General features: G+C 55.4%; 1 protein-coding gene across 4 annotated transcripts in view; it reads right to left on the reverse strand.

The window, feature by feature from the left end:
* The window catches only part of FOXP4 (forkhead box P4), a 51,225-nt gene that overhangs the window by 21,886 nt on the left and 11,490 nt on the right, over positions 1–17,849 (reverse strand). For all 4 annotated transcript variants that reach the window (XM_045777026.2, XM_045777024.2, XM_045777025.2 and 1 more), the window contains exon 2: positions 10,480–10,708. In XM_045777026.2, coding sequence (XP_045632982.1) covers positions 10,480–10,692 — 213 coding nt within the window. In that variant the 5' untranslated portion in view covers positions 10,693–10,708. The remainder of the gene's footprint in view (positions 1–10,479; positions 10,709–17,849) is intronic.

Below are 17,849 nucleotides of genomic sequence, written 5' to 3' on the forward strand. Positions count from 1 at the left end.
GCACAGACTCCTGCCCAGCGCACCTGTGTAACGAGGTATGCTCCCTGCGGCTCCCTCAGCTCCACACACACACACACACACACACACACACACACTCATGTTTGTCCTCACCACAAGCGCCAACAAGGCAAAACCTTATGTGACGCATTCGCACACACTCACCAGCTGCAAACATCACGAGTGCCCACTGCATGTGTGCACACGCCCTTCGAAGCCCCTTCTTCACTGCCATTGAACAGCCGAGCCGCCCCCGGCCTCGAACCTAGCTTCCCTCAGCACGGTCTCCAAATACTCACTGGTGGACCTGCGGGCACATGGCTCCCAGCAGACCTAGAGCTCACATGAGCGTGCCCCTCACCAGCCCACCCACCCCCAGATCCTAGGCCTTCCTCAACCCCTCTCTTCCCCTGGACAAGTGGCCAGGGGTTTCTTCTCCAAGATTACTTTGAAAAGTAGAAATCTGACCTTTCTCAGTCAAAAGGCTTTGAGAAGCTATGGAAAGGGGGAGGGGGTTGATAGAAGGAAGAGAGTAGCCACGTGGTCATCAGGAAGGAGCCCCTGTCTCTAGGTGCCTGCGTGACCCCCTCCAGGTCTAATGAGTCAGACACATGCTCTTTGTCCTCCAAAGGTGGAGGTGGGGTAAAGGGGTTGGGGGCCAGAGGACGGGGGGCAAGCTGGGGGAAGAGGAAGGCTTGGAGGAGCTGGCCTGCCCAGGTGACCAGAGCGGAAACACAGGGGAGGGGTTTCCAGGGGAAGTAAGGGGAGGGACCTGGGATGCTGGATTCACTCCCCGTGGACTCTCTTACTTTGTGGTCCCCTGGAGCACGAAATTACAACATTTACAGGAAAAAATGACAGGCCTTATAGTCTTAATCTGTGACGGTCCCTTCACTCACCCTCCTGCCCTCCTCCCACTCTGGGTCTTTCCTCCCCTGCAGGCCCAGTGACAGGGAGCCCAGCCAAGGCTGGGTCCTCCTGGGACTGCCCCCACGCACGTCTTCCTTCACGTTACTGAGCGCCTCCTGTGTGCCAGGGGCTGTGCTGGGTGCCGAGACACACACAGAACTGGGCCCACTCATGGCTGGACTCATGGCTGCAGAGCTGTAAGGACAGCCGCCCATCAGAGCTGGAGCGGAGGTGAGCACCGGGCCGCAGAGCCCAAAGAAGGTGGCGGCACTAGCTATTACTGACAGGAGTCCTGAGGGGCGAGGTCCTCAGGTGGACCAGGAGGCTGAAATGTGTTCCTAGCACAGTGACCCCCACTGCACAGAGGAGTGAAATGGCCCAGCAAGTCCAGGGACCTTGAAACCATTCCCGGGCTGGCAGCAGGAGAGGCTGGAGGAGCCCACAGGGGCCCTCAGGTCATCAGGGCCCTGCAGGCACTTCATTCATTCCTTCGTTCGTTCACTTACTCACATGCATGGCCGCCCGCCATGCACAGGTCCTGTGCTTAGAGGCGATGGGGAGGGGACGGTGGACAGCCCAAGGTCATTTTGTGTAGTAATTTGCTTAGAGCTCAGCCCTGACCCAACTTAGAGTGGTTTGGGGACCACTGAAAAATCATGCTGTGGGTGCCCAGGGGTAACGGTGATGGGCAGACCCTGGACCTGGGGTCCAAGCTCCCCTCCCCAGATGGCCTGGACATGACCCTGACCGCTCAGCGTACTCCAGTGTTCCTCCATTCCCCACTCCCTACCACCGTCCACACATCCAGACTCCAGGCTGGGGACAGCACCCTGGGAGCGAAGGGGGTCCCTCTGGCCCAGGATGCCCACCTCCAGGGGAGTCACCCAAGGGATCAGGTAGGTCGGGAGACTTCCTGAAGCCCCACCTGGGTCCTATCCCCCACTCCGACACGCCAGGACTCATCTATACCGGCTGTTGGCCCTGGGGCCTGATTACATCACCAGCCTGCCTGCTGCTGAGAGACTTGGGCAGTGGTGGCCCCCACCCCACAGAGCCAGCCCCACTTTCTCTGATGATGCCAACCAGGTCACAGCCCCCTTGAAAACACACATGTTGTCAAAGCATCTGTGAGCCCCCTTCCCAGCCAGCAGCAGACACATTTGTGCAATTCACTCTGGTTTAGGCTGAACAGGGGAGGCAGGCTAGGCGGACAGGGTTCAAGAGCTGGCATTTGTACAGGGCTACTTCTTGTTGAAGCTTCACCCCCTTGAGTGAGGCAGGGCCCGTGACACGGTCTACATCTTCCAGACAAGGAAACTGAGACCCAAGGTCCCACAGCCAGGAAATGGAGTCCGGACACCTCTGACTGCCCAGCCACCCCGACCCACGGCAGGGCCTTCAGAAGCTTGAACATGGTCTCTCTAGGCCTGTGACCCTGGTCTCCCCCGAGAGCCTGGGTGCTTTCAGCTGTCTAGGTGTGAAGGGGAGCTAAGGCTGGTGCAGGCGGGTAGACAAGACCAAAACAGGAATCGTCAGGAAGCTGGGCTCGATGTCCCTTCCCCGAGGACCAGAGATACCCAAACACAGCCTGGATGGAGAAAGGCATTTAGAATCCCATACGAAGGAGAAGCCATCAAGGAACCCTTAGGAGGGAGGGAGGGAGATGGGGGGCTCGGGGCAGAATGCAAAACCGGGAAGTCATTCGGCCTCTTAAATCCCCTCTCTCCACCCCTTGGACTTAAAACCTCATCTCCAGCTCTGTGCTTTGGAGGATAAGTTCTAGTCTTCCTTCAAAGGGGGCAGTGCTAGGCCGTTCAGTTCATGGACCCTGGTCAGAGATCCAGATCCAAACCCTGGCTCCACCATATACCGAGTGACCCTGGGTAAGTCACTTTACCTCTCTGAGTCTCAGTTTCTTCCTCTGTGAAATAGGATTAACCCTGTCCTTAGTTCCCAGGGCTGCTATGAAGAGTACACGAGGCACGGGGAGTACTTAGCACCGTGCCGGGCACCCGGTGGGTACGGAATGGACACCAACTTGTGTCTTTACTATTAATCTGCCACCTTCCCTGGCAGCTCCTGGTTATTTGTCCAGCGCCGCCTGGCAGGACCGGCTCACCAAACCCTTCCCTAGCCTATACCCCTTCCCCCTCCAGCCCAAGAACTGTCTTGCTAATGAAGGCGAACTCCACCCCCTCCCCCCCCCCACCGCCCATCCATTCAGAAGTCATTAGCAGGATCTCCGCAATTAGGAACAAATGGCTTATAACGGATGGAGAGGAATGAAGCCAGAGCTTGGAGAGCAACAGGGGCTGCTATGAAAAGAAAAACAAGTCTTGGAGCAGGAGGGTCTCTTGTCCGCAGGATGAGACCAAACCCTCATTTCGGTCTCTGAGAATTCAGGGGGGAGGGACCAGCATCCTCTCGATGGAGGCCAGGTGCAGGGCTATTTACTGGTCCTTTCTGGGGGCTGAGGATTGGGAGGGCGGGGACATGGTGCTCAGAGACAAGCTTGCAAGGGCTGAACTTTGAGAATGGAGCTGGAGAACCTCACAGACCTGGCAAGCTGGAAGTGTTGGAGGGTCTCCAGTCTCATGTTTTTTAAATCTCTGGCCATGATCTAATGGTGGGTCATAATAGCAATTTAGTGGGTCAAAAAAAATAGGAACACACACACATATTAAGAAAGCATCAGAGTTATTAGGTGAGCATAAGCATTGTTTCATGAAACTGTGTTCTAGGGCTGCAAGTAAAATGTATCTCTTAGAGCGGATCTTAAGCAAAACGGTTTGTGAAGCGTAGCTGTGGTTCACGTCATAGATGTGGAGATGATACAGAGAGGGACAGTGACACGCCCCAAGTCACACAGTAGCAGAGGCAGAATCTGAATGCCCTGGGCCTGCCATGGGCTCTGGGCAGGGAAGAGGAGCCCTAAGTGGCCGGGCAAGATGGAGGACTCCCTGGCAAATTTAGGTTTCATCTGCATTGTGGGGAGGGGCAGCCAAAATAAAATCCAAGCTTCTTTTGTCTGCATCTAGCTAATGTTGGCAAAACTGAGATAGACATTGTCTTGATGATTAATTTCAACTGGGGCTGGCTAGATTTAGGGGAAGGGACACAAGGAGGGCATATGGGGGGTGGCGGTTAGCCTATCCCAAACCTGAGAAGAGCCCCAGGAAAGCCTATCACCTGTCCACGCCCCCTCTCCTTACCCACAGCCAGAGTATGACTCTCTATTCATTTATCAATAATTCAGCGAGGATTTGTGAAGCCCCACTGGGCACTCACACTGTCCTAGCCGCAGGGGACGCCGGGTGTTTGCTTTAACAGGGATCACGTTCTAATGGGACGAGCCAGACGCTAAAACAAAGACAAGCAGGCTAGGAAGAGACGGTGGTCAGCGTGACACGGGGCATTACCTGGAGGATGGCTGGCTGCCTACTTAAGTTGTATGGCCTGGGAAGGCCTGTCTGAGGAGACTGTTAGGATGAGGAGGGAGCTCTTTCAGGGGACAGTAGTCGCGGTGGACGGAAGAGCTGGTGCAAGAGCCCCGAGGTGGGACTAAGCTCGGAGCATATACGAACTTCCAAGGCCAGAGTAGCCAAGCTGTGCCTGGAAGGAAGTCCCAGAAGTGAGCGGGAGCCAGCTCACACAGGGACGAGGGTTTTGATTTCATTCTATGCTTGAGGAAGATTTGCTGGAGGATCTTAAGCAGGCAGGGATAGAATCTCTGAGGGCAGATACCTAACCCGCTGCCAGTAAACAGTAGGTGCCTAATAAGTACTTGTTGCTTTGAATTAAACAGGAAACACTTCTCCATCCACTGCTTGAAATGCAACTCCTCTGAGGCCAGACAGTGGAGGGAAGGGGCCCAGGGAGAAGGGTCAGAGGTCAGTGGCTGCCACCACTAAAGGTACTGACCCGGGGAGATCCAAGTTCTCGACTAGCTAGGCTTTGTCCTCCAGCAGAGACATAAAAAAATGAAATGACACAGAAAAGGGGGGCAAGGAGGATGGGGGAGAGGAGACCATAAAACCCCTGAAGTGATTCTACACCTTTTTCCCTTGAAAAAAAAAAAAAAAAAAAAAAAAAAGCTTTTTGGAAAGGCTGTAAATTTTTTTTACACCAACCTCGTAAAAATGACATTGGCGCATTCTCAAATTAGAACCATTAAAATGAAAACCAGCAACGGGCTGATACAGGCAGGCCCACGTGGGTGGGAGACTCAGAGCCTGGGTGCACAGCTGGGTTTCGGGCCCCCTTCCCCACCAACACCAAGAAGGGCCTCTGGCCTCCAGGAGATGAGAACTGACAAGTGACCCCAGCCGCCCTGAGGGGGTTAAGGCTCTGAGGGGGGAAAGGCGCTCCTCTCTGGCTCCCAGGTTCCCTCCCTGCCCCGCGGGGGTGCGCAGGAGGTGGGGCCAGGGAGCTGGGGGGATCTGGAAGGCACGGAAACAGAGCAGGGAGGTGGCAGCCCTGCCCCGTCACCCCCCTGCTGGCTCGCACTGCCTCCCAGAACCCCACCGCAGCTGTGGGTTCTCTAGAAGCGGGACACCTCCAGTTCCCGGTCCAGAGCCACCCTGGGCCCAGCCACGATCCCTCACACTAGTGCTTCTGCAGGAGGCTCAAGTGTGGGACATAGAGGGGGGCACGCCAGTCCCTTCCCAAGGACTCCCCCTGGGGCTGCTCAGAATAAAGGCACCCCACTGGTGAAGAACTAGCTGACCCACTGAGGGGTGGTCGTCCCCACTTTACTCTTTCACTCTCAGAAGAGGAACATTCAGCCACCCCTCTCCCAAATTCTCCCCTCTGTCCCCAAGCTCCCAATCAGTACGGATAAGAACCTTGGCATAAAAAGAGGGTGGAAGAGGGACAGAGAGGGTGTCAGAATTCCATACCAGAAGGGAAGGCTGGGGGTAAGGTGGGCTGGTTCCCTCCTAGTCCCAGCAAAGCAGGGCCCTGGGGGATCCTTCTCCTTGGGCTTGGGGCCTCTCCTCTGACTTTCCCACCCGCCTTGCCCTAGCGGCCTCCTGGGGAAACTCTTTTTATCGGACTGGGAGGCAGAAAGACAAAACAGGGAGGCCTTTGGCTTAGTAACCCAGGACGGGGACAAGAGGGGGGTGAAGGCCCTCTCCCGCCACAACCCCCACGACCCTGGAGGCTGCCTTCCTCCCCGACCCTCTATTTCCTGGTGGCGTCAAGTTGGCAAGTCATTTCCGTGAGCTATGCTGCAGCTGTTGGTGAGGCAAGGGCTTCACTGACAGGCTCCTGTGTCTCCCCTCTGGGGATGGGGGGGGGGGCAACTCTCCCTCCAGGTCCCCAGCACCTCCTGCGGAGGGCCTCATCCTACTGAAAGAAAAGGGAAGAGACCAGAGAGGAAGAGTAGAGTCTCGGGGCACGAGTCCCAAGGAGAAATGTGTCCCTGACCTGAGGACTCAAGACCACTGTTGACAGTGTGTGTGAGGTGGGGGTGTGTGTGTGTGTGTGCTAATTCACCCCAGAAGCCTCCCTTCCCACACTGTCCCCCTAAGTAGCTTGGGCAGAGGAGGGCCAGATGGGGGAGGAAATAAAAAATGTCTTCCATTCTTCTCTTCCTCTGTGCTCTGACATCCCCCCCATCTCTTAGGAGGGGGTGAGTTAAAAGCCCATTAATGTGCAGAGCCCCCCAACCCCTTTGAATGTCCTCACAGGATGTGAACAGGGTGGGATTTGGCCCCGGTTGTCACAGCAACTGCGGTGGGAGTTCCCAGACGCTAGGCAACCCTCCTGTGACCCTCACTGACCTGTCACCCCCGAAACCTGAGGACAATGGAAGTGCAGGCTCCAGAGGCCCAGGATGCCTTTCAGCGTGGCCGCCAGCAGCTCCACCAGCCTCCACCCCACCCGGCCCAGCCCTCCCGGCCCCAAGATCGGCTCTCCTAGGCCAGAGCGGTCAGGCCCCGTCCCCAAGGCCTCTCCGGACCTGCCACCTCCCACACTCATCCCAGCCCTCGCTGCCCCCCATCAGAGCCCAAAGGGTATCTGCATAGTCCCTGGGGGAACAGCCCCCCACCCTGTCCTGGGGCGACATTTCATCCAGGTGAAATCAGATTAGGATAAAATGCAAGGCCAACCTTCAAAGAAAAAAGCCATCAGAGGGAAAATGGGAGGAAGGAGACTTTGCTCGGTGAAGGAAGGGGATGGGTGGGCAGCTGGCATGTCTGCTGGGCCCAGGGTATTCTTTAACAGCAGCTGGGGATCATCAACTCCAGTTGGCCGGCAGGGAGCCCCGTGTAAATAAGGGTCAATGCATGTTTGCTGAATGAATGCGTGCTCCAAGGCCTACTGCACCTTGAGCCTTCTTCTCATGGTGGGTTCCCCGTAAAGGGGTGAGACTGGAGACCCAGGGAAAGCCCTCAGGACAGCGTGGAGCCAGTGTGCTCTGCCACTCAGCTTGAGAGTTGGGAGCCAGAAGTGGAGGCCTTGACTGCTGGGGGGGGGGGGGCAGCCAGCGGGGGACCCTCTCTCTAGTCAGAAGGGGCCTGGCAGCCAAGCCATGTCACCCCCCACCCCCGCCCCCAGCCTCTGTTTGAACAAGCTCCCGGCCTGCTGTTGCATGGAAACGGGTGCCTGCTCTCTGCTCTCTTCCAAAGTGATGCAGCCGCCCTCTTCAGCACTGTTTGTTTCGGCCTCAAGTCCTGTCACTGGCCTGACTTCTGACTTGCCCTGTTTATCTCCCTCCCCTCTGTCAACTCATTAGTCCCAAAGGCCAAGCCTGCATTTCCAGGACTTATCTACCCAGAGTGGAGGGACAGAGACCAGCAGACAGACGGAAAGAGGCAGAGGGGTTTGGAGGCCCAAGGAGGCCCGAGGGGGAGGAATAGGAGCAGTGCACAGCCCGCCCACCTGCCCCCAACCTCCGTCCTCCAGAGTGGCTACTTAGCGCCTGTGGGCTGTATTGCTTTCGTGTGTCTAAGAGCTTTTAGGGCTGGGAATGGAGTGCTCTCATGCACTCACCAGTGGACATTTATTTAGCACCTACTATGTTTCAGACCTCACTCCCTCCATTTCCCAGGGGACTTTGGGACAAGGGTAGTGGCCAAAAGGAGGCTGTGCTGAGCTCTGGTCCAGGAACCAGGAGACCTGGAGTCTAGCTACAGCTGTTCCTGTGTCACCAAGCCCAGTCAGTGCCCCCTCATCTGTAGAATGGGAATAATAGCCCCCACCTCCCAGAGCTGGCTGGTGACAAGTGACCTGTGTATGAGAAAGACGCAAAGTACCAAACAAGGTTATTTGTTTGTTTGTCCTCAAAGGACTTCCTGATTGGGGCTGAGGGGAGGCAGGAGGAACCCACTGGGCCAGGCTTTCTTTTCTACAGTTATTCTACCCCCACAAATAGTCAGGAACCTTTGTTGTTGGGGGTACCGGAAAATGTTACCCCTGATGCTTCCCCCAAAGCCTGACTCATAGACTGGGGCTAGAAGGACGGGCCACAGACTTTCCTGTTAATTGAAAAACTTATAATTTTAATTTTGCGGGGTTCTTTCATAGCTTGGAGCCAAGAGAACCTTTTTTAAGTCTCAAATATTTTCCTTGGCCCCAGGCACCAGGCCCGTAGTGAGCCCAAATGGATAAAACAGACCTCCGCCTGCCTCCAAATCTCCACCCCAGTTTATTTGTGAAACAGATATAGGATTTTCCAGGACTTTGGGATATTCCCCAAAACAAATAGGAATAACTAGAATGTGGAATATAGATGGCAAAACATGGCTGTGTGCAATGCAGAGCGAAGAAACCTGATCAGTACAGAAAGTTCTGTCTCTCCCCACCCATCTCCCCAGTTATACAGATATCTGTGTTCACTCTGCAGTTGAAGTAATTGTTTAAAAGACACTTTCCAGTGTCAGTAGATTCCCCCCCACCCTGTCCCATCCCCCACCACATTCAAAATCTTTCCTAGCCCTGTGTGCACAGAGGTGGGGGAAGGGAAGAGGTGGCTATAAAAAATGGGTGGCCTTGGAGACTTCTGGTGGGGTGCGTCTTATTATTATTTTCACAAAGGGTAGGATTTGGCCTTTTGACCTTCTGTCTCCAGTAGATGTCACAAACTCTGTGGGTCTCTTCCCCAGAGATCCTGCTTATTAGGAAGGCTTGGGAGATGCCAGCAAACTCCCAAGGGCTATCTCCCCAGGGAGAGGTGACAGGTCTCCACAGTCCGTAAGAGGAAGTCATTTCTAAAGTCCACAATTCTGTCAGCATCCACATCGACCACTCGGTGCGTGCAGAGACTTCACGCTCAGATTGCACCTGATCCTAAAAACGCTATACTTTAGGCATCAAGGAGGCCAAGGCTCAGGGAGGCCCCAGGACTTGGCCCCATGAGGCCAAGGTTGCACTGCTGGTTAAGGGGCTGGCTGGGACTTAACCCGGGTTGGTTCCGTTTCTGTGTTAGTGGTGGCTGCCCAACTCTCAGCAGGGTGCCGGGCTTCGGGACAATGCTGCTCCCAGTCTGACCTCCAGCTCCAGAGTGTGGTGGGAAAGGGCCCCGAGGGGCTATGGATCGGGGGAGGAGCTTCAGGGTGAGCCTGGGAGAGAACAAGAGGGCAAGGTGGGTATACACATCTGTGCACACATGAGGCAGGGTTGGGGGTGTGGGGGGAGGCGTGCAGGATCTGACTGTTCTGCATTCCCAGCACAGCCCCCAAGGGGCAGTGCCACCAGTGAGCTTGGAGGAGAAGTCAAATAAAAGGAGGAGAATCCCAAGGCCAGGGCTGGCTGGGCCGGTTCTCCTGAACTTGTCAAGCATGATTCTCCCTTTTTCCAGGGGTGGGGCTGTGGGGCCAGGGCCTGGGGCCCCTGCTCTCTCATCACCCAACCAGGCTCCCCACCCCAGGGCCTCTCAAACTTCAGCGGCTGGTCTTGAACTCCTGAACTCTGCAGTTTAGGGTGGAATGATGAAGAGGGGGAAAAGGGAAGGAGAAGGCGGACAAGGATTCCCAGCCTGACCCCTAAAAATGGAGGCCTGTTGTGGCCTCCTGCTCTTGGCCTTTTCCTAGCTGCTTTGGACTCTCGTGCCTGGAAACTTAATTTCTTCACAGTCTGGATTAGGGGCCCAGGCGGAGATGGTGGTGGGGAATATTTTACAAATAAAGTGAAGATACCCCTGTGTACACAGCCCCTTCCTCCAAGGAACATGCACCCTAGAGAGGGGTCTCCCTCTCTCAACCCTGTTAACTTAGCCAGTGTGCAGGAGGAGAGCCCAGGCGACCACCCACCTCAGACACACATTCTCAAGCCTACTTCCCGGTGTGTGTGGGGGGGGTGTCTCTCTGCCTTTGTGGGCGTTTCTGAGACTGTTCCAAGCTCAGCGACCTCTGGGCCCTCGTGGCTTCCCCCTCCCCACCCGGGCCTTTAGGTGGCCACTGGAATGGGAGGGCGCAGAGGGAGTCCCTGGAGGCTGGACCTTTTCAAGAGGGTTAAAAGTGAGGCTGTTTGGCAGGAAGCCTGGGACCCACGGCCCCCGGAAGAGAGTGGGAAGAGGCCCCGCGCGCCCCCTCCTGCTCCCGGTTGCTGGGGAGGGGCGCCTGCTCCTACCTGTTGCTGCTGGAAGTGCAGCAGCTCCGCCGGGCTCATCTCGCCGTTGCTGTCCGCGCCCGCCGCCGCGGAGTCCCTGCCCGCGCCGCCTCCGCCAGCGCCCGCCGCCCCGGCCCCGCCGCCGCCGCCATCGGCCTGCCCGGAGATGCTGCCCACGCCGTTCTGACCAGAGGGAGCCGACCTGATTGTCTCCGAGGCGGATTCCACCATCATGTCGCTCTAGCGGGACCTGGGGGTGGGGGAGAGACATGGGGGAGGGGCTGAGGCTCAAGGCTGGACGCATTCTGCCGGGGCAGCAACCCAAGCCCTCCCCCCAAAGCGAACAAAAAGCCCCTCAACCCCCAAACCACACACCACCACCACCACTTAACACCCCCATCCCCGGTCCTAGGGCATCTCTTCCTCCTCAGCTTCCTGGAAGCAGCTCCTGGGACCCTTCTTGGGGTGCGGCCCCCTCCCAATGTCACCCTCTCTCTAGGCTGGGGGAAGGAGCAGGTCCAGACTGAAGCTGAGGCTGCCCCACTGCCCTCCTCCCCCACATTTCCTGGACTTCCAGGAGGCCTTGGCAGGTAAGGGGAAGAGGTGTCTTCACCCCTGCCCCTGGGGAGGGTAGGTGGGAAACCCGTGTTGGCCTCTCCCTCCAGGCTAGGTCGTTGGGGAAGCGAGGGTCCCGCTAGAATATCAACCCACTAGGATATCAAAGCGAGGAGGAGCTATTCACTGGGACCAACCATGTTGCTGAGCCCCACCCCCACCAGTAATGACTTCTGTGTGTGTTCCCCATAGATAGAGACTTCCCCCAGGGCAGGGCCTCCTTATAGGGTCTCCTTCCCTAGGACCCAGAAAGGCTCTAATCCACATTTGTTCCACAAATTTGGTTGCCCTTTGCCCAGCACCTACTGGGAGCCACTCAGCGGGGCCTGGAGCTGTGCAGTGAAGGCAGCCAGTGGTCCCACTTCCCTGACCTGCCATTCTAAAGCCCTCAGCTCAGCACCTGGCCAAACGTAGACATTCCATAATGTTTACTATTTCTGTAAGTACCATGATTCCTTCTCACGAGGATGGTGAGAGATAATTATCATCCAGATTTTACAGATGGAAAAACTGAGGGTCCAGAGAGTTCAGGGCAAAGAGTCAAGGCCTGAACCCTGTGCCCTCCCTCCGTCCCTCCCCCAGCTGCTTCTCCAGTGGTGGAAACATTCCCAGAAAGAGAGGGTATGTTTGGAACCAGAAGAAGGCCTGCCTGAGTTTCCTTCTACCACTCAAGGAGGTTCCAGCATCTGCTGGGGGCAGGGAGGGCGCGGGGCAGGGCGCTGAGATGCAAATGGGGGACCTTAGTACACAGGGCTGCTCTCCAAGTCTGGAGTGTCCCCAGCCCCCTCAGAGGAACATGGATTGCAGTCGAAAGGGACCTGGTTGGTACTGATCTTTGATACGTGTCCTAAACTCCCTAAACCTCAGGGCACCTGGCTGGCTCAGTCAGAAGAGCATGTGACTTTAGATCTCAGGGTAGTGAGTGTGAGCCCCATGTTGGGTGCAGAGATTACTTAAATAAATTAACTTAAAAAAAAAAAAAAAACCTCCCTAAAGTTTAGTTTCCTTGTCTGTGGAGTCCTGTGAGGAGTAAATAAAACAGCGCATGTAAAACCACCTTGCGGCACGTAAGCTCCAAGGCATCCCCTTCTCCACCTGCCCTATTTGTAAGGCTGAACACTCTGAGGCTCCCAGAGGCCCAAGACTTGGCCCAGATCGCGCAGAGTTCAAGGGGCCTATGGAAGCCAGCCAATATTCATTCTTTCTTCCCTTCTTGATCCCCTTTTGGCCTAGGCGGACCAAGGATCGCAGGGTCTCCCAATAGGGAGGTGGATCAGCAGATCAGAGAGCTGCTGGGAGAGACCAGATTATTTCCCTAGTTCCTTCCCCAAGGTGGCCGCTCCCAGGAGCACTCCCTCCTGCCCAGAAATTCTCTCCCTTCACTCTGGAAGAACTCTTTTCCCTCCCTCTGCTGGGCCACCTGCTGTTTTTGTCCCTGCAGGAAGCAGAGCTGGGAGGAGTGTGAGGGTCTGGGGGTACGTGAGGGGGACAGAGAGGTGTTAAGGGTCCATGGGGAGCCTAGTGGTCACATATGCCACATCACTGCTCCTGTGGCCCCTCTCCATCTGTGACTCTAAGTGTTTTTGTCCTAATGGATTGATCTGTCTGGCCTCCTGCGTGACACTATGCTGCTAGCGTGTCCCACGTTTGTATGTTTCTGTGTGTTTCCAAGGGCTTGTCCCCCCACCGCCCACCCCCCAGCTGCCACTCCCACTTCTGAGTTCTGAGAGGAGGTGGGCCAGGGCGAGGGTGAGGTTGGGGGCGATGGTTCGGAAGAGATTGAGCACTTGGGCCCAGGCCTTAATGGCCGTGTCAGCCTGAGGGCCAGTGGCTGCCAAATGATGGATGGGGTGGGCGCCATCCTCCACCCGTCAGAGCACAGGGCCCCAGCCCCCTCCTCCAAGCCACCCACCCCGATCCCTGCCAGCTGCCTACAGAGCACCTTTCCCCACTCAGGCCTGGGCCCCAGCTACACACAAGGGGGACGGGGAGACAGCAGGGGTCCATTCTGCTCCCTCTCCCCCAACCCTGGCCTTGCTGGGGGTGGAGAGCAGCTGCCTGTCTTGATTCCAAGTCTAGCTTCTCCAAGATCTGAGAACTCCTGGGCCCCAGGGGACAAAGACCAGAGCCTCAGGGGTGTGTGTGTGTGCACAGGAGAAAGGAAAGAGAATCCAGCAGTTACTTCCCTGGGGTAAGGGAGAGTGCCCCCCTTCCAACAGTCACACACACACCATAAAGTTGTAGATCAGACAGCAAGTTTGGAAAAAGGGAGAAGAAAGGAAGGAGGTTGCAAACAGAGGTGTCCCTTTCTTTTCTGTCTTTTTATGGGGGGGTACAGAGCGACACCCAGTGAACAACATAATTGCTGCAATGTGGCGTGTAATAATAGCTATTCAAGGGCCGATCATTCATATTAAACAGGGTGAAGCAAGCCTCTCATTTGCATGCTTGAGATTATATGCATTTGAAAAGTCATTTCCGCAGGGTGTATGAATGGCATTAATTCCCATGTGGCACGCTCTGCCCTCTCCTGGGGCTTTCACCTCCTTCCTTGCTCCCACCCGCCCACCGACATGCACCCAAACCTGCACGTGTTCTCAGGCATCTCCACACCTTCACCTTCTCTGCCCTGGGACACCTGCCCTCTGAGGATGAGAACACCAGCAGCCTCACGCCTCCTGCCCATTTCTCCACTGGATGTTGCAATAGCACTGGGGTGTTCTCTGCCCTGTGGGTGCACAGGCTCTGGGGGCCAGGGCAGTCAGGCCCGGGGTGGGGTGCTGGAGGCAGGCCTTGAAGTGTCTGAGAACCTGGACCCCGGCTAGGAGAGGACAGGGGCCTGGGCTCAGCCACAACCAGCTGTGACTCCTCTGCCTTCCTCCTTCGGGCCTCAGTTTCCCCATCTCTACATGGAGAGGTGGTCCTGGAGGTCTTTATGGACTTGGAAAGCTCCAGGAGTAAAACTCCCTAGTCCAGCATGTGCACATGAGGCCACGGCGTTCTAGTGGCCGGTGGGTCCCTTGCCCAATGTGGACCTGAGCTGCCTCCTCTGGGACTGGGGTGGGGGGGCACCCTCCAAGAGCCCCCCTCCTCCTTTCACTCCTGCCCCTCCCCCTCTCCACACACTCCTCCCCCAGTCACCTGTCTCCCCAGCGGAGAGTAGCTGACATCTGCAGAAGAGGAGAGCTTGGGGAAGGAGACCATCTGGTTTCAAGTGCCAGCTGTATGACCTTGGGCAAGTCACTGCCCCTTGTCCAAGTCACTGGGTTGGTCTTCCTTCATACAGCAGGTCAGGAAGGTGCAATAAGGTCTTTCTAGGATTTGCTAAAATTGGGGCCTTCATCCCTCACCCAGCCCAGCCTTACCCAACCCCTCTTCTACCACGTGATGGGGACAGGGGGAAGTGACTGAGGCCGAATTGTTTTAGGTGGACTAGGATTTCTCTCTGGGGCTCTAGTCCCGCCTTTAGGCAGGTCCCCAGTCTCCCTTCTCTGAGGGAACCCCTCGGGGAGCCAGGACACCTCAGAGCCTTGGGCCAGGCCCCCAAGCTCCCGCAGACGCCTTCGGAAGAAAGGAAGGAAACTGGGTCAAAGCCACAGCCTCCTCTTCCGCTCTGGGGGAGGCTGCGGGCCGGGCCGCTGGGGGCTCCCACTTCCCCTGAGGCTCCTGGCCCTTCGAAAAACCCTGGCGGGCATGCCACAAGGGACGCCTCCTTGTAACTTTCCTGGTCCGCCTGGTCCCCTCTCAGGCCGGAAGTGACAAGTTCTACCCATCTTGGGGCTAAAAGGAGAACCCAAGGACTAGGGTGCTTTTGGGTGAGAGGAAGAGGGACAGGGAGCCCTACACGCGGAGAAACCTTTGTGCCTTTTCCGCGGGCACATATGGTCTAGGGAGTATTAATTACCGTAGCTTTTTAATTAACAATCGCTTAATCTGAGCCATAACATTTGCCATGACACCCTGCGCCTCGCCGTGAACCTGCGCCGCCCGCCCTGCCAACTCATCAATTAATTTTTATTGACGTTTTCTTCCCCAAACAGGCACAATACCAGGGTTTTCCAATTAACACCTCCACGATCTCTAATTAGTGCAATTAACAGACTGATGGATGCCCGGAGTTTACCCGCGAGGGAGGGAGGGGGGAAGGGGCGGGGCAGCCCCCAGTGCACACGTGCATGCGCAGCAGCTGGACAGCTGCTGCACCCCGGCTCTAACCAGAGCAAGGCCCGTGGGGGCGTGACCAGTTTGAGATGAAACAAGTAGTCACAGTTTCCAGCCCTCCGCAAACCCACAATCTAGTCGGGGAGAGAGCGGAGAGCCTGAGCCTGGAAGTTGGGAACCGTGGCATGGAGCCCCAGGTCTATCACCAACTTGCTGGGAGACTTGAGCCAATTCGTTACCCCCACTTCTCCTCTGTATAATGGGGGAAACTAGACTAGATGTGACACCATCGATTTACAATGTATACCCCTGTCGACTTCCAAGAAAGATCAGGAAACCCACTGCAAAAAAAGGCAGATGAAACTTCTTAAAATATATCACGGGGTAGTAGGAAGGGAGAAGAAAATGGACCGAAATCTTAAGCCAGAGGATCGCAAACCTGAAAGTGTCAGAATGCCCGTGGGAGGGCTTGTCAGAACACAAGACTGCTGGGCCCCAGGCCCAGAGTTTCTGGTTCAGTAGGTCTGGAGAACGCCTGAGAATCTTCATTTCTAAGAAGTTCCCAAGTGATGTTGGTGCTGCTTGTCCAAGACTACAGGTGCCCCCAGTGATGACCACTGACTTTAGTTTACGAGATGCCTGTTGGCCAAAATGAGATGACCCATCTCCAAGGCCATTTATTTATTTAACATGGATGCGGTGCCTGATCAAGAAAAACACTGACAGGGAGGTGGGGGCAGCGCCCAGCTGGCTCAGCTGGTAGAGCACGCAACTCTTGATCTTGGGGTGGTGAGTTTGAGCCCCACGATGGGCATAGCGCTTACTTAAAAAAAAAAAAAAGAAAAAAGAAAAAAGACAAACCCTGAGGATCTATCTTGCAGGACACCGGAATTTAGTCCCTGCCCTCTGCCGTTTCCAACTTTTGAACAAACCAGTGCAGTAGTGCCCTAAATGCTTTGAGGGTAATTTATAATAATGGGGGCATCCTATTCCCTACCCCACCCCTTTTCACTGGGTAAATCTGGCATTTGTCTTTTTGAAAATGTAGCCACTAGAATTTTGGCCATGAACTAAGTCCTTCTTCTCTCTCTTCCAGTGGAGGGCCAAAAGCGTACAGCACCAGCAATGCCCCTTCATCCATTCACTGGTTCCCCAGATACTTAAGCATCTGGAGTGTGCTAGGCTCTGTGTCTGCAGACCTGAGCAGAAGAGGGCACAGGCCCTGCTCTGCTGGAGCTCATGGTTCCCATGAGGAGAGGCAGATGATAAATAAGGACACAAATAGAGAAGCTCACATAAAGTAGGTTCTATCAAATGTAAGTACAGGGAAGAAACAGGGACTCTAACTTAAAGGGGGGCAGGGGGGTGGGAGTGCAGGGAAGGCCTTCTTTTCGAGGAAATGGCATTGATGCTCAGAAATGTAAGGTGAGTAGGGGTTGGCCAGGTGACATATACACTGAATGTGGGGGAAACAGCATAGGCAAGGGCCCTTATATTACAAGAGAGGTCGCCGGTTTCAGACTTTTCCAGAGCTAAGTCTTTGAAATGGACACATTGCTACATTCCGTAAAAAGACATGGGTACCACATAGAACACAGCATGAATATGCCTTGTATTTCCTATTTTCTTTCCCTATCTTTCTAGCTGTCCTGCTATCAGATCTTACTAGTGTCAGGCATATAAAGCAGAGGGCTTTTCAGAGCAATCAGCACTGACATTATAAGTAACTGAAAAATGCTTCCCAATCTGTCATCCAAAGGCCTGGGGCTCCCCCTCCCTCATTCAGCTCAGGCCCCGAAGGCCTACTGGCTCAGGCTGCCAGAAGAGGTGAGGGTTCAGGCAGCAGCCACTTCCGGCCTTGGCCCTCTCTAGCCAGCTACTCATTTGCCATCCTACCTGCTGACCATTTTCTGGTCTCTTACTATCTTTGTATGGAGAGCACTGAGCAGTGAGGTCACCAGTCTGAGCCTCGGTTTCCTTATTTGTCATATGGGGCTAATGCCAGTAAGCCTTCCCGTCAGGGTTGCCATGATACCAAATGAAATACATGGCATGAAGAAGCCATTCAGAGAAGGGAAGTTACTACAATTACGGGGGCCCAGAAAGTCCTGAGACAACTCAACTCTGGGCTAGGGTTTATGATCCTATCCCCTTATCACGGCCCTTGGTTCAGCATTTCAGGAAAGTGAGGCAGGGCCCATGGGGTAGAATGTCTCTGTAGCTCCAAAATGGGTCCCCAAACCAGAGCAGGGTGATGTGAGTCACGTCGCTATCTGGCTTTCTGATTAGGCCAACAGTGTCTTTCCCCAGGGAGATGGGGCTCTCCTGAGTTCCAGAAAAAGCTTAATCCCTCTCCAAGCCCATGGTGCCCCGTACTTTCTGTGGGTCAGAGGCTCACACCCTAGGCTTGCCTCTGTACTCCAAGATTCTCCCTAAATGACACACTAGCAGCCACATGCCCCAACGTTAGGGACCATTCAAGACCTCTCAGCACAAAACTTCAGGGCCAGAGGAATTTAGGGCAAGTGGCAGGGTGAGGACCTGCCTCTCTAAAGGTGGCAACAAGGGCACCCAGGTGGCTCAGTCGGTTAAGTGTCTGCCTTCAGTTCAGGTGA

This window comes from Ursus americanus, chromosome 29 (assembly GCF_024610735.1).
Source record: "Ursus americanus isolate L20-20 chromosome 29, mUrsAme1.1.p, whole genome shotgun sequence".
NCBI classification, from domain to species: Eukaryota; Metazoa; Chordata; class Mammalia; order Carnivora; family Ursidae; genus Ursus; species Ursus americanus.